Genomic DNA, 15,261 nt, shown 5'->3' with positions numbered 1-15,261 from the left:
GTCATGGAAGGATTGACTTCTGTAGTGCCCAGAGACAGAGGCCTGGAGGGAGCGATCCTGGAGGACCAGGCCACAATGACAAACCTAGTGGTTCTACATAGACTTTCCACTAGTTCAAAGCCCTGAGACCTTTCTCAGGCCAGATTACTTTCCTGTTCACTTCCTCTTTCAAAAAAAAAAAAAGAAAAGAAAAGAAAAGGAAACCTCAGAGGTTAGCTGCCTGCTTCCTTTCTCCTGCCCCTACTTACTGCATCTCTTCCGGAGCTGAGCACACAACCTCTCTTTGTTTTCCTCCACTGAGAACTGGTGTGGAGCATATTGGTGATGGATCAGAATCTCTGTAATGTTTGTTCAGTGAAAATCACTGAGTCCCACCTTAGGCTTAATGAATCAGAATCTCTGGGTGATGACCCAGTGATACATGAATATTTTTTTTAAAGTAAGTTCTACACACCACATAGGCACATAGACCCCCAAATCAAGAGTCATCACATGTTCTACTGACGGGAGCCAGCCAGGTGCCCCCATGATAGATGTATTTTTAGCCTTTTCTTATGGAAATTACAAACATGTCCAAACATAGCAAAAAATAATAGTTTTAACCCTTACGTACCCGTGGTCCAGCTGTGTAACGATCATCATTTTGTGAGTCACTCTCCCATTGTCTGTGGACCCACTCCTACCCACCCTTGCTAATTTGGAAACATATCACAGATAGTACTTTTTTTTTCCTGTAAATATGTCAGTGTGTATTTCTGAAAGATCACGTTCTGTTTTTTGAACAGCTATGTGTATTTTCCTTCCAGCTTTGTATTTTAAAAAAATATATATTTATTTTATTTTACTTATTTATGTGAGACAGAATGAGTCCATAAGCAGGGGAAGCGACGTAAGAAGAGGGAGAAGCAGGCTCCCCACTGATCAGGAAGCCTGCCTTGGGGCTTGATCCCAGGATGCTGGGATCATGACCTGAGCCGAAGGCAGACACTTTACCAACTGAGGCAACCAGGCGTTCCCCAGCTTTAATATTTTTGAAAAGTTTCAGACCTATAGGAAAAGATGTAACAGTGCATACCTTTATACCCTTTACTGAGGTTTTCCGATTCTGCTTTCTCTGTCCACTCTGTGTGTGTGTGTGTGTGTGTGTACATGTGCACATGCACATCTTATCTAACTTTTTGTTTGTTGTTATTATACCCTTTAAAAGTAAGTTGGGACATAATGACAGTTCACGTCTAAATATTCAGTTTTTTTCCTCCTAAGAGCAGGTACTTTCTCCTATATAACTACAATATAAAAATCATACCTTGGACATTTTCTCTCTAAATGTCCAAATAATGTCCTTTATAGCATTCCTTTAAAAAAGGATAAAACATTACATTTGATCAACAGTTCCCAAGTTCCTTTTAAAAAAGTCTTTCATGACTTGATATTTTTTCAGTTTAGGTCATTTGTTTAAATATATCTCTGAACTGAATTTGAATTTGTCTTATTGTTTTATCATGATTAGATTCATGACATATTTTTGGCAGAAAGACTGTATAGTGATATTTTCTTCTTAGCACATCACATTTGTCATCTTGTCATTGTCAGTGACAAACCTCATGTTAGGCTGGTCACCTGGTGAAAAAGTAGCATCTGCCAGAGTTTTCCATTGCAGAAGCACCCATTCCCTTCCATCAAGCAGTCGTTCCTGATTCACTTATGACAATGCGTTATTACAGTTCACTTATTACAGTGCTTTGTCTTAGAGCTGTGTATCTTTAGGTACACAAAGGGGCTAAAGTAAGAGTCATCCGTACTTCCGAAGAACACCCTGAGTTTCTTGGAATTTTGTTATTTTGTTATTAGAACTGGGGCGCCTGGGTGGCACAGTCAGTTACGCATCCAGCTCTTGGTTTCGACTCAGGTCATAATCTCAGGGCAGTGGGATTGGGCTGTGTGCTCAGTGCAGAGTCTGCTTTAGAGTCTCTCTCTCTCCCTTGGCCCCTCCCGCCATCCTCTGTAAAATAAATGAACAAATCTTACCAAAACAAAAAACCAAAAAACCCCAAAACTTAATGTGAGCAGAATTAGGGAATAAGCTTTTCTTTCTCTCTCTCGCTAATGAATAAATAAAATCTTAAAAAAAAAAAAAAAAAAGAATTAGGGAATAAGAGACTAGGAATATGAATGCATGTGAACTCAGAGGACTATCTGTGTGTGTCTGAGGTCATGGAATGGTGGGGATGGGGGTCCTATTCCTGCTCTACCCGTCATGTGTTGCTTTAGCCCTGCAGCTGGACTGTAAGGGATTTTAGAGTTTGGAAAGACTGAGGAAAGTCCCAAGGACCATGACTGTAACAGAATGTTGAGCTCTTGTGGCTGCTTGCCTGGATCTATAATGTCCAGTTGACCTTGGAAGATGAGAGAGGCCCATCAGCTTTTTTATACATTTGAGATTGCTCCTGCCCCACTACAGAACTGTCCTAGTCTTCAGTGAGGGTCCTTGCTAGCTTGAATCATCAGATTTGCCTGTAACAAAGCTTTCTCTCTTCTAGTGGGTGAATTCGTAAGTGATGTTCTACTAGTTCCAGAAAAGTGCCAGTTTTTCCACAAAGAGCGGATGGAGGTGTGCGAGAATCACCAGCATTGGCACACTGTGGTCAAAGAGGTAAAAGAAGGGATCATGTATTGCTTTTCTGGTTAAGAGACAAAGGAGCATTTTCTTCCAAACCCCATGATTTCAAGTTAATTTTATTTTCCCTTTATCTCTTCAAAATGTAAGATTACTTGTATCTTCTAAATTAAAAATATTTGGGAGGGTATTTTCATGGGAAAATACGGTGTTGACTGACCAACCCCTCAAGTCAAGGATGTTAAAAAAGCAAGGATGCTGTCAGTTGGGTTCCTAAGGAGGCCATCCCAACCCTAGGAATTTAGAGTAGAAATAGCCAGTTATATAGAAAACCCTGTCTCGACATATATACCGATAGGATTAGATGCCATTTCATTCTTCTGGGAGGAGAAATAGCCTTCTTATACTTGCCTTCTGTAGTTAAGAGGGATCACTAGTCAGTTTCTTTGGCCACATTCTGACACCATGCCCTCACGGCAAGGAATGTAAGTTATCGCTGACCACCTTCAGCCAGCATTGATAATTACTAGAAGAATTCCCTTTTCCTTAATTTTTTCTAACTTTGGTCTTTCATTGTTCCTGGCTCAGATGATGTTTCCCATTGCCCGTTAAGCAAAATTTGTAAATCTTAAAATAATGGCATCACAGCTGTTGACAGAAAATTGATATGTCCATGAGAGAAAGCATTACATAGTGATTTTTAAAAAATATTTTATTTATTTATTTGAGACAGAGCACAAGTAGGCAGAGAAGCAGGCAGAGGAAGAGGGAGAAGCAGGCTTCCTGCTCAGCAGGGAGCCCGATGTGGGACTCTATTCCAGGACCCTAAGATCCTGACCTGAGCCAAAGGCGGCCTTTTAACTGACTGAGCCACCCGGACGCCCTACATAGTGATTTGATAGGCATTTCTTTTGGATAAAGCTAATGACTGCGGACTACTTGACCAAATATATTAATGTTCTCTTATGGACCTGTGGGTTTCCTTTAGGCCTGTCTGACTCAGGGAATGACTTTATATCGCTACGGCATGTTGCTGCCTTGTGGGGTAGACCAGTTTCACGGCACTGAGTATGTGTGCTGCCCTCAGACAAAGATGATTGAATCTACTGTGTCAAAGGAAGAGGAGGAAGAGGAGGAGGAGGAAGAAGAGGAGGAGGATGAAGAGGAAGACTATGATATTTACAAGAGGTAAACTCTTGTCTTGCACCTGTGAAATGGTTTTTCTGGTGGCCGGGGCCTGCCAGTGCCCGCCTCTGGATAAAGTGGGCAGCCCCTTGTTCCACAGGAGTCGAGCCAGGCGGCATTTTGTTCTAGTAGGACTTGCAGCACGTTAATGCAGTCCCTGCCCACCAGGTCTGCCCTTTTGCTGGTGTAGCTGGGCTAAGGGTTGCAGTGGCCCAGTGAGCTGTGAGTGGAGCTTTTTTCCTGCCTCTTGTTTTTGTGTTTGAGAATAGGGAGGAGAATCATTGTTGTGCTGTGCATATAGGAATTGGTATTAACCTTCCTTTTCTGTTGTGACCTTTAGTGAATTTCCTACTGAAGCAGATTTGGAGGACTTCACAGAAGCAGCTGTGGATGAGGACGAGGAGGATGAGGAGGAAGGGGAGGAAGTGGTGGAAGACCGTGATTATTACTACGACACCTTTAAAGGAGATGACTACAATGAGGAGAGCCCAACTGAACCCAGCAGCGATGGGACAATTTCAGAAAAGGAAATTACTCACGACGTTAAAGGTAACCTGATATAAAGCTGTGGCATTAAAATCCATTTGGTAATTCTTGCTTACAATTTTGGACTGCATTCATCACAGGTAAGTCACAGGAGAGGTGGTGCTCCTGGGCGCTATGTCAGATGGGCTCGCCAGCACACTGGAGGCGCCGTGTTACCACTGAGGGGCCAGGCCCCTGAGGGGTCTGACAGTTGACACACCCAGGGATGGACCTGAAATTGAATCAGAAACTCTCATTTGTGTTATAAGGACCCAACTAGAGAAGAAGGACCAGACCAGAGAATCAGGGAGATAAGGTGGTTTATGCTTGGGCAGGGTTCTTCCACATGCAGCCCGAAATGTTCTCTCCCCGAGGGAGGCCCCCTCTTCAGTGTTCTAAAGCCCCGGCCTTCTAGAATGGAAGTGACTTCTTGGTTCTTGTGTTCCCATCTGTAGGCTGCCAAATTTGTCCACTATAAGATGTCTGTGACGGGGAGGGTGAAGTTTAACAACCTACTGGTGAAGGATTTTCATCTTGCCAGTTCCCAAAAAAGAGAAAAAAAGGTTCTGTCCATTCTAGACCTGTTGACACACAGTCTTCTGCTGAGTGTATATTTGAAGCTATTAGACTCTGAAGAATTATCTAGGACTCCGTGTTGGGGAAATACTGAAAAAGTCTAAAAGTTTATGATTTACCTTGGAGAACATAAAAATGCCCATGCATGCTTCCTGGGTGCCTAAGTAGCGTTTCCTGTGGTGGTCACCACTAAAGCAGCCTTTGTCCCTGCACTGGGCTCCTTTGGTCCTTGACCCCAACATGATGGACAAGTCAGGCAGACGGCTCCGCTTGCCAGATCAGAACTGTGAGGCTCCCAGAGCAGTGAGACTCAGAATCCCCCCGTTTTGGTCTAGACTCCAGACAGTGGGAGAAATGCTTTCAGTGGGAGAAATGTTTTCAGTTCCTGCTTGCCTTCACTCCATCAGAACGGGAGGACGACTGCATCCCCCTGAACGACGGGCTGGAATTGGTGAGCTAGCTGGCCAGGGCAGTGAGGTCCCAGCGGGGCTCAGCAACCGTGGAGGCTCTGCATCCGTGGGGGCTCGGCATGGCCGTCACCGGCCTGTAGCAGTTGGGTAGCGCGTGAAGCCGCTGCCTCTGTCCTGCTGACCTTCTGACCGTTTCCACACAGCTGTCTGCTCACAGGAGGCGATGACGGGGCCCTGCCGGGCCGTGATGCCCCGTTGGTACTTCGACCTCTCCAAAGGAAAGTGCGTGCGCTTTATATATGGCGGCTGCGGAGGCAACAGGAACAATTTTGAGTCTGAGGATTATTGTATGGCTGTGTGTAAAGCGATGAGTAAGTCTCGGTGCACGGGCTCCGTGCCGTGGCCCTGTCTGTCCGGCGTTCTGTCTCTCTCCCGGCCGTCCTCGTGACTGCGTCTGTGTCGTGCTCCCGCCGACACAGGTGTTTGCTGTCGTTGTTCCTCCCCTCCTCTTTGTGCTTACTCGATCTAGGCTTTGCTCTCCTTTTGGCAGCCGTGAGCCCAGTTCTGTGTGTCCCATGCTCACCGTGGGTCTGGTGGCGGTGGCTGGTGGCTGGCTGGTGGTGTGTCCCCTCCCTGGCCCAGTGGGAAAGCCCGGGGGCTTGTTTTTGCATCCTGCCTTGTTATCTGTGGGCTCTCGGCACACGTCTGTGTTGGTTGGGGATGGCAGCCTTGACCGTGGCTGGCTGTGGTGGAGAGGCACAGAATGGTCAGCGGCCCTGAGTTCTGCCCATTCTTGTTCCTGGGCTTCTCACTCTTATTCTTGTCTTGGGGCTACCCTGTCGTCCACCCCCATGGTGCTGGCTGAGGGGGTGCCCACTCTTTAGAGAAGTGACCCTAGGGTTACCTTTTTTTGAGAGTCCAGAATATCGAGATGTCTTGCTAATTTATGCATTCTAGGGAGTAAGCTCTGCAGTTGCATGGTAACCTCTGTTTCTCCAGGGTTTTGGCAACGCTGGATCACGTAGACCGTTAGGAAGTGAAAGAATTTTAGTTCATGTGTCCTTTGGTCACAGAGGACGTTCAGTGGTTTGTTCAGCTGGGCTGGGTTCACTTAGACACGGGTAGGAGAACTTAGACTTTTCTCTGTGGTGACTCCCTTCCCTTTCTCAGGCCCCTGTTGTCTTACCTCGCAGTGCTAGCTAGTCCATGTGTGTGGAAAATCCTCGCTCAGGCTAAACACTCATTTCTGATCCTGGAGCTCGTTAGAGTAAGGAGTTGCTGGTCCTTTCTGGCTTTTGCTTTAAAGATGTTGGGCTGTAGCTTCTGATGGATTTTCATTCAGATACCTTCATGTTCCTCTTTCCTCCCCCACCGAAAGCTGTTTTAAATCTTAACATGATATGGTATGCTTTTAGCACCTCCACTCCAGCTGCTGCTCTGTAGAAAAGCTGTTTTTATTAGAAATAATTGAAAGTGTGGAAACAATATGAGTCCTTAGGGAACTTTGGTGGCAGAAACTTCTTTGTTCAGGAAAGACAAATTATTGTGATACTTCCTGCTTTGTAAATTACTTAAACTAAGGTGCGACACCCATTATTTGGGGGTGAATCCCGAGGAATTGGGTCGTTAAAGATCTCCCTGAATGCAGAGAGACAGTTGTTCCCAGAGGATCACATAGATAGTGCTGGCAGCTGTGATGGAATGGCTGTCCTCTACATTCCTGGCTCTGCAGTCTACAGAATTGTAGTTTCCCAGTGGTTACGGTAGGGAAGACTTGCCACAGAGAAGCTTGGTGTTCATAGATCTGTGGGGTCCCCGGTTGAGTGCTTTGAGAGCCTAGAAGCATCACTGTGCCTCTGGTCAAGTGTGTGCCCCTCCCCGGAGGGGTCAGAGGTGGGCAAATGTGCTGGTTTCTTAAGCTGGTTGTTTTCACATGGACAGAAGGACATGGTTGTAGTTCTGGGTTCCAGTAGAGCTCTGGGGCTGCTCTGCCTTTACCTTTTTGTTCCAGGGGGTGGAGGCAGCTTGAGTTTTATATTCTCTTTATCCAGCCCAGTGATAGGAACCGAAGACTGTCTCCAGCACATAAGCCTTTAAGCTGCAGACATGCGTTGCTGAAGGCAGCATGCTCGTTGGCACCGGTGGACTTCAGGGCTTTGAAATTCTCCCAGCGGAGCTTTGGAGTATCACGGGGAAGGCGGCTTGTGAAGCTGTGTATTCTAATTTGGTTAATCTGAAAATTGGCTATGGCGATCGTCTTTAAACTTTATGTAGGAGCCAGACATTCTTGACAAAATTTTAGTCGCAGCTTTTAGGTTTAAAGCTGAGGGAAAGATGCTTTGGCGGCAGAACTTTGGAGTGGCTGACTGATTTGTAGTTGCATTTGTCAGTTACAGTTATTTCAGTGTTGTGTTACAGCTACACAGTTCTGGAAGTAAGGTGACTTTATTTCTGTATTGAAATTCATTGGGTTTGGTATTGGCTCTCCACTTAGCTCTAATATTATACAGCAAGTTGTACTAGCAAGTTCTTTGTCCTTCCGCCCTGGCTTGGGAAATTGGGAGTGAACTGGGCAAGTCCCAGTTTTTGTATTTCTTAAGGGGTCAGGCAGGTAAACTTGTCATCTCAAACCTTTCCTTTATAGGGTTTGGCACCATTGTGCTGCTAGCTCTTCACTTGCCTGGGGCCAGTAAGCCCTTAATGCTTGACCAGCAGGGAGTGTGTTTTCTAACGGTGACCTCGTAAGGCCAGTGAGTGCCATGGGTTGAAACTCCCAAAGTATCTTCACACTATGTGGTGTGTCCTTGTCAAATACAGCAACTTAGTGGCGTCCCTCTTATCCCTGGTGTTCTAAGACCTCTTCAGTCCTATTTGTAACTAAAACATTAGAGCTAAGCCGCTTGGACTTCCTCTACGCAGTCTCTGTGCAAACACCATTCAGCACTAAAGTTCCTTTCAGAATGGAGAATTTGGGGAAGGTGCCTTTGCAGGTCTGATACCTGCCCTTGTCTCTGGCTAGAGCCATCAGTGACAGCAGTAAATGATTAGAGTTTAGCTTTTATGATTTCAGGAACTGTGGGAAGGTATTGAGGATTTCTTTTTCTTCCCCTGAAGTCCTTAAGTAGGTGCCTGGCTGGTGCCAAAGATAGCAGGGGGGCACGGACTGGCCTGGTGGCCAAATGTCACGTGAGGAAGATGGAGCACTGTGATCTGACCAAGTGGTGTCTTGGCAAACAGGAGCACCGTGTCCTGGGAGCACAGTGCAAGGCCAGCTAGCTCGTCGTGCAGGTGCTCTGCTTGGCCTTCTTCCTAGAGCCCAACGCACTTTCCGTGTTGGGCTTGACCCCCAAAGGGAACCCCTCTTGTCATTTCTTTTCAGTTCCCCCAACTCCTCTGCCAACCAATGATGTCGATGTGTATTTTGAGACCTCTGCAGATGACAATGAGCATGCCCGCTTCCAGAAGGCTAAGGAGCAGCTGGAAATACGGCACCGCAACCGGATGGACAGGGTAAAGCTTGGCACTTCCCTTAGGCTCCTGGTGTTTGGCATTGGGTAGTAGGGTTTTCATCATTGAAGAAAAGGGACACCATCCCCCCCAGATTGTCATGCTTTGTTAGGATAGGTAAAGTGTGAGAGGTTAGCGGGGCCCTCTTCTAGGCAAGCCCAGCACCTGTCCCCCGATAATATAATTACTCTGAGTACGTATCGTGTTCAGACTCTGTGGAGCACTTCCTATAACCATTACATCCTTGTTATTTTTCTTTGCTGTGAACTAGCTTTTAAAAATTTTTTTTATTTTAAGGAGGGAAACTATTTAACTGTTGTAAATAGAAAGCTAGTGTCTTGCCATTAGAACAGGTAGCTGTAAAAATAGACGAGGGCAAACCTGAATTAACACACTCTAGCTAGGTGCTGTTGCCTGCTGAAGTTTGAGTCTCAGGATGCTTTTTTCTTTTCTTTTTTTTTTTTTTTTTAAGATTTTATCTTTCTATTTGGCAACAAGAGAGGAGAGAGGGAGAGAGAGCATGTGCATGCGCACAAGTAAGGGGGAGCAGCAGAGGGAGAGGGAGAAGTGGGTTCCCCACTGAACAAGAAGCCTGAGTGAGGCACCCAGGTGCCCCTCAGGATGCTTTCTCAAAAGAGCTGTAAGTGTTAGAGCAACCTGGTGAGCCATAGTGCAGATCTCTCCTGGAGTTACTTAGGAAGACTGAAAGAAAATTGAAAAGAATTTCTTGTCTGAATACTGCCTAAAAGCTCACACATCACCTGTGCTGGGCTTATACTTCGGGGAATATTTGTCGTTTTCTTTTATCCACAACTGTTCTGAGAAGTAGGTATAAAACATGGTGCTCACTCCCATTATTTTACATTTGTGAGGAGGCTAAGGCACAAAGACTTTTAAATAACTCGCCTGGGGTTATCTAGAACAGGGAGGTCATGGAGTTGAGGCTCTGTCTGGGGATGGTCATGGTCTGGGAGCTTCTGAGACAGTAATTCTGTGAACAAGCTTGAACAGCCCTGAGCTCGTGAGGGGTCATATGGTACAGTTTCCTCTATTAGATTTCAGGGCCTGGCGGTGGTGTTAGAAAATGGGGGGATTGTTTCAGAGATGATTCTCTGGTGATAGTGGCTTTGACCTTTGTTCTAGGTAAAGAAGGAATGGGAAGAGGCTGAGCTTCAGGCCAAGAACCTCCCGAAAGCAGAGAGGCAGACTCTCATTCAGGTAGGATGCGTTCTCTAGGGACAGAGCCTGCAGCCTGGCCCTCTGAAACCCAGTCAGAGCCAGACGCCCAGGAAATTAGAGTTTGACACTGTCTCTCAGTCGAGAGCTTATGTTACAGGGACGTTTTAAGTGGCCTTTTTTTTTTTTTCTTCTCAACTCCAAACTGGCATTCTCTAGAACTGATCACCTGTAGTAGAAGCAAAGCAAACCAACCAGAACACACCGAATTCATGCCAGAAAGCAACCTTAGCTGCCTCTGTTTGTTAATTCTGCTCTCCTGGCAAAAATCCTCGGTCATCTTCATTCTTAGGCTGTGACTTGTTTTTCAGCAGTACTGAATTCTTTTTTTTTTCCCTCTCTCTCTCAAAGATTTATTTATTTGAAAGAGAGTGCGTGTGTGTGCATGAGCATTAGTGTGTGTGAGTTGGGGGAGGGGCAGAGGGAATTTTCCTCCTTCCAGAGCGTGGGTAGGGGCTCGATCTCAAGACCGGTGAGATTGTGACCTGAGCCAAGACCAAGAGTCTGACACTGAGCTGGATGAGCCACTCAGGCGCCCCCTGAGTTCTGTTTTTGCACACTTCTTCAAAATTCAAAAGGCAGACAATAAGACACTCTGAGGTACCAGTCCATCTTCTAACTTTGCAAGAATGTAACCTTAGAGTCTTAGCAGCAGCTGGGTGCCCCTTGAATAGAAGAGAGTGTTGCTAGGAATAGGGATAGCAATTTATAAGACTGATTTGGGTTTCATAAAGCAGGTTGCATTTTAAATCAGTTTGTGTTTATGATTCACTGAAGTCTAGCTTCTTGCGATGTTAAGACTTTATTGGGACACCTTTTCTTTTTTATCAATCACTCTGAAAATCTGAGAGTGTTAATTTCTACATAGTCAGTGCATCCTATGCAGAGAAATTTAGTTCCACGGCCTTCAAACTTTACCTTCAAGCCTGGCCAGGTACTTCAGAGATAACTTGCCCTTCATTCAGGACTTTGATGTGAATGACTCAGCATAACCTACCATGCTGTTGGATATGTTTCAAACTCTAGCTCCCGTTGGTCTGTGTCTCAGGATTTGGAAGTTGGGCGCCTTGGCCATAGTGTGGAAAGGACAGCATTCCTCCTCTTGCAGGGCACATTGAGAAAGCCCACACTGGGCTTGCAACACTGGTGATTTCAGCGACAGAAGTGCTGATTTGGACTCTGATGCTCAGATCGAACATGCTTTCATTGGATGAGGTTGTGATTTTTCTGACAGCATTCAGAGTGTACTTGGATCTTACCCTTGCTCCACTCCTCTGACCCTGTTACCGACTTGCACAGGCTCTGGGCGAGGAGAAGAGCAATGGGGGCTCAGGCTGTTTGCTTAGACTTCCTCCAGGCGCCGTGAATTACATGCCATTCCTGCTTTTTCGGTTTAGCACTTCCAAGCTATGGTGAAAGCCTTGGAGAAAGAGGCAGCCAGCGAGAAGCAGCAACTGGTGGAAACCCACCTGGCTCGAGTGGAAGCCATGCTGAATGACCGCCGCCGAATGGCTCTGGAGAATTACCTCGCCGCCTTGCAGTCCGACCCGCCGCGGGTAAGTGGTGTGCAGAGCCCGGTCACTGACGACGAGCGCTGTCGTCGGGGTTGCCGGCTCTAGTGTAGGCCACATGTAGAACCCACGGATGATGATACACGGGTCAGCAAAATGATCACATTTCTATGATGAGTTCCGGCGAGGCTGGAGGAGGCAAGGAAAGCGGAGCAGGGAGAAAGAGGTACCATGTTCTAGTATGTGCTTAGGTCACCGGAGCACCACACTTTCTGCCTGTGTGTGCCGATTGTGATACAGAAGTGTCTGACCTCACAATACTGGTTGGTAGTTACTCAGTTATTGAATTTTGTAGTAACTTTACTTTCAAAGAATAAAAACCTGCCTTTCAAAGCTTTGGCACTTACTCTGTTCTAAATAAGATTATGAACAAAGGGGTAAAAGAACTTTTTTCAAAGCCCTTTGTGCTAGTGGCCTCCTGCTTCTTTATCTCTTAACTATAATGTTAATTTATCTCTTAAATTAATGTTAACTTAATCTCTTAACTCCCCTTGCTTTGGGGGGATGGAAAGTACTGGAAAGTAAGATATTGGTATCCTTCTTCCTTTTTTCTTTTTTTTTAATTGGTATCCTTCTTAAGTGAGCAAGTAGAGTCTTTCTGGGTGACACAGGGGCTGCTGACCTTGTAATTAAGGTGTCAGATGCTTAACCCAGTAAAGAGGAGAGATTGAGTGGGAGAGTGGGCTAGAGATTCTGGAAAACACTGTTGGTTAAGGAGCCAGTATAACTTTGGAACTTAGTTTTTGGTACTTTCTGTGGAAAGGTTAGTTTCTTGCTACTGGGCAAGCTAAAAGCTTTAAAAAGCACAGCTTTCATCCTTATGCCTGACTGGACTTTACATTCTTAGGTGAGTGCTTTTAAGCTTTGCTTTCCTGCCTATTTTCATTCTGTAGTGTCCGGGTCTTTAAACTACTGTTCTCTCTTGCAGCCTCATCGCATTCTCCAGGCCTTGCGGCGTTACGTCCGCGCCGAGAACAAAGATCGCCTGCATACCATCCGTCATTACCAGCATGTGTTGGCTGTTGACCCAGAAAAGGCAGCCCAGATGAAATCCCAGGTACAACTAGACAGTAGAAATTGCGGTGGGAGCATCTCTAGTGGGGAGACTGCTTTGATCAGTGGTCGGGTGGTGCTGATAGTAGAAACCCCTTTTCCGTACTTTCTTCTTTTAGGTTATTTCTACTTAAAAGAGTTTCTGGAAGTTTAGGAATGCATGAATTATATTGAAGGGCTAAGTCAGTTTTTCAGTCTTTTTTATACCTGTTTATTTCTGATTTTGGGTACCACCAAAATGAATATTTGAATACGTACAGATATATACATATCTGAATGATACATAGTTTGCACATATCCATTCATTCAGATGAATGAATGGATATATGCAACTGTATCAAGTAATTCTAAAAATTGTTTTGTTTGTTTTGTACATGAGTTTTAGTTGAGACAGACAGTGGTACATTCCTTGGTTTTGTTCCATGCGGGGCCCAGCTTTCCTTTACAGTGATTTGGAGAGATTTGTTTCTGGATCCTCTTAATTTCAGTATCCTCCATTAACTTGCGTTTTACTCTTCTTGTGTTTATAGAAAAGAAGCCTGGCCTACAAGCCTGCTGGCTTCCCTATAAACCAGCAAGTCTAATAGTTTAGCCTGTTGGTTTTCCTAGAGGGCCTTGTCATGACACAACTGATCATATTTAATTTCCTTCCCTATTTTAAATCGAGTGCTGTGCTGACTGCCCAGTGTCCATGGGATGCACTTAGCTGCGGGGACTTGCCCATCTCCCCAGAGACTCGCCTCCCAGCCTCTTGCCGAGTGTGTATTACGGTTGCAAGGCAGTCAGCCCAGAAGTCTTGCAACCGCGGTGGCTGCTCCCTTGGTTCAGATGTTGGAAAGCCTGCTGTCCACATGCCAGACCCTGTGCTAGCATCTGACCTTGTAGAGTGGAATCCCACGTGTACCCTTGAGCAACTCACCATCAGTGTAGTATTAATTACAGTAGCCATGAAGATGAAGAACTACCCTTACACATACAGAGTTAACTCCAGAAGCTGGATGTTTGGGGGAACGAGAAAGAGTGGGAGAATTTGGACAGGAATGGCTCTGGGGACCCCAGGAGGCATCTGGCATGGACCTGGAGCTCAAGGCTTTGCTTTGAGCTGGTTGGAGTAAGAGAGAAGGCAGAAGGCCAAGTCCTAGAGTAGCTTCCAGGAAGTATAGGTGGAACAATGCATCCACCTTGACAGGGGCTAGATTTCAGGTCTGCTTGGTTTTTTTGAAAACAAACAAGAAAACATAAACAAAAAACATGACTTTTTTTTTTCTTCAGATTTTTGTGGTGGGGAATCTAGATTATCATGCAGTATATGGCGTGAGAGTAGAAGGAAGGAGTGGTCTGCTGGCAGGCTCACAAGTGCCACAGCAGATGGCGTGGGGAGTAGAACGCCCTCCTTTCTTAGCAGATCCCCGGGGGGAAAACCCGGCTCTTCCTCTATGGTATTTGCTCTGTGCTCTAAGCTCTTAGTTCTAGTAGAACTTGGCTGCTGAACTACACAAACTTTTGCATGTTCCCTGTTTTCTACACTTTAGAAAACGCTGAATACGTTCAGCCAGTTGCGGCATGCATGTTCAGTCTGCGCTGTGAACGGTCTGGTTCTCCTACCCCACCTGCTGTAGCTCAGGGCTCACTGGGAAGATACGGGTGTCCTGTATTCCACGCTGTTGCTCTTGTTTCTTCTGGGGCACAAGAACCGTCCTCAATCAAATGGCTCTGTAAATCATGGGAAGTTTAACAGCATCCACACGCTTGCAAAGACTGTGGGTGGTGCATTTTCACTTTCCATTTGCATTTTCTAAGGCACTTACTCTTGTGCTTTCCCATCAATTTACTTGATTGAAAGAATGGCAAATATAAAATTAAATTGCTTTCATCCCTGCTTTTAAAGGTCAGAGAGACATCAATCTACAAAAAAGCATCTTTCCATTTAATTTTTTTTCCATGTTGACCATACTAATGGCTTCAAGCCCACTAATTAAGCCATAGACTTAGAGCGCCCTCTTTAGGACGAGCATGGTAACTGCAAGTGTAACCATCCTGAATTAGCTTGCGTCATTTACGGGGACATAAAGCCTCACTGTGGCCTTCTGGTGGATGTTAGCCCAGGTTACCTTTCATTTCCACCCTGAGAAAAGCTTTAAGAGTAAATGACCATTTTTGATGGTTTTTTCCTTTTTTAAAAAACATGAACAACCTAGAACTGTTGTAAGTAAGTCTTTATCGCTCCCTAAAATCATGTTTACTTGTACCTGGGCATAAATTTTGGAAGGACTAACTAATTCAGTTAAATGTGAATAAACTTGTTATGTTATTCACCATGATAATCATTTCAAGCAATTACTTCACTAAGCAAATCCATGAGTGGCCTCCTCTCCATGGAGATGTACTTTCCAGCTCATGATTTCATTCTCTTTTTACTCCATCCAGTCTGACCAGTGGTAAGAATGGACTCCCTCCATCTGTCACTCAGCAAAACCTTACTGAGTATCCGGCATCGTATAGTTTAGGGTGCTTTTTACTCTCGATTAGTACAGTTACTAAGTGCATTGTATAAAAATCAAATCAGTAACTGCCTAGAGTA

At 45.3% G+C, this 15,261-nt stretch overlaps 1 protein-coding gene across 4 annotated transcripts in view; it reads left to right on the top strand.

Annotated features, from left to right (window-relative positions):
• APLP2 (amyloid beta precursor like protein 2) overlaps positions 1-15,261 on the top strand; it is an 83,060-nt gene that overhangs the window by 56,666 nt on the left and 11,133 nt on the right. For 2 of the 4 annotated variants that reach the window (XM_004763920.3, XM_004763919.3), the window contains exons 4-11: positions 2,541-2,653; positions 3,606-3,805; positions 4,143-4,351; positions 5,517-5,684; positions 8,693-8,823; positions 9,964-10,038; positions 11,454-11,612; positions 12,556-12,684. In XM_004763920.3, coding sequence (XP_004763977.1) covers positions 2,541-2,653; positions 3,606-3,805; positions 4,143-4,351; positions 5,517-5,684; positions 8,693-8,823; positions 9,964-10,038; positions 11,454-11,612; positions 12,556-12,684 — 1,184 coding nt within the window. The remainder of the gene's footprint in view (positions 1-2,540; positions 2,654-3,605; positions 3,806-4,142; positions 4,352-5,516; positions 5,685-8,692; positions 8,824-9,963; positions 10,039-11,453; positions 11,613-12,555; positions 12,685-15,261) is intronic. The other 2 variants (XM_004763922.3, XM_004763921.3) reach the window with 1 other exon arrangement.

Source organism: Mustela putorius, unplaced genomic scaffold (genome assembly GCF_011764305.1).
Source record: "Mustela putorius furo isolate JIRA1106 unplaced genomic scaffold, ASM1176430v1.1 tig00000460_pilon_pilon_pilon, whole genome shotgun sequence".
Taxonomy (NCBI): Eukaryota; Metazoa; Chordata; class Mammalia; order Carnivora; family Mustelidae; genus Mustela; species Mustela putorius.
Note: the sequence above shows the minus strand (reverse complement) of the source record. Positions and strands in the feature narration are given on the sequence as shown.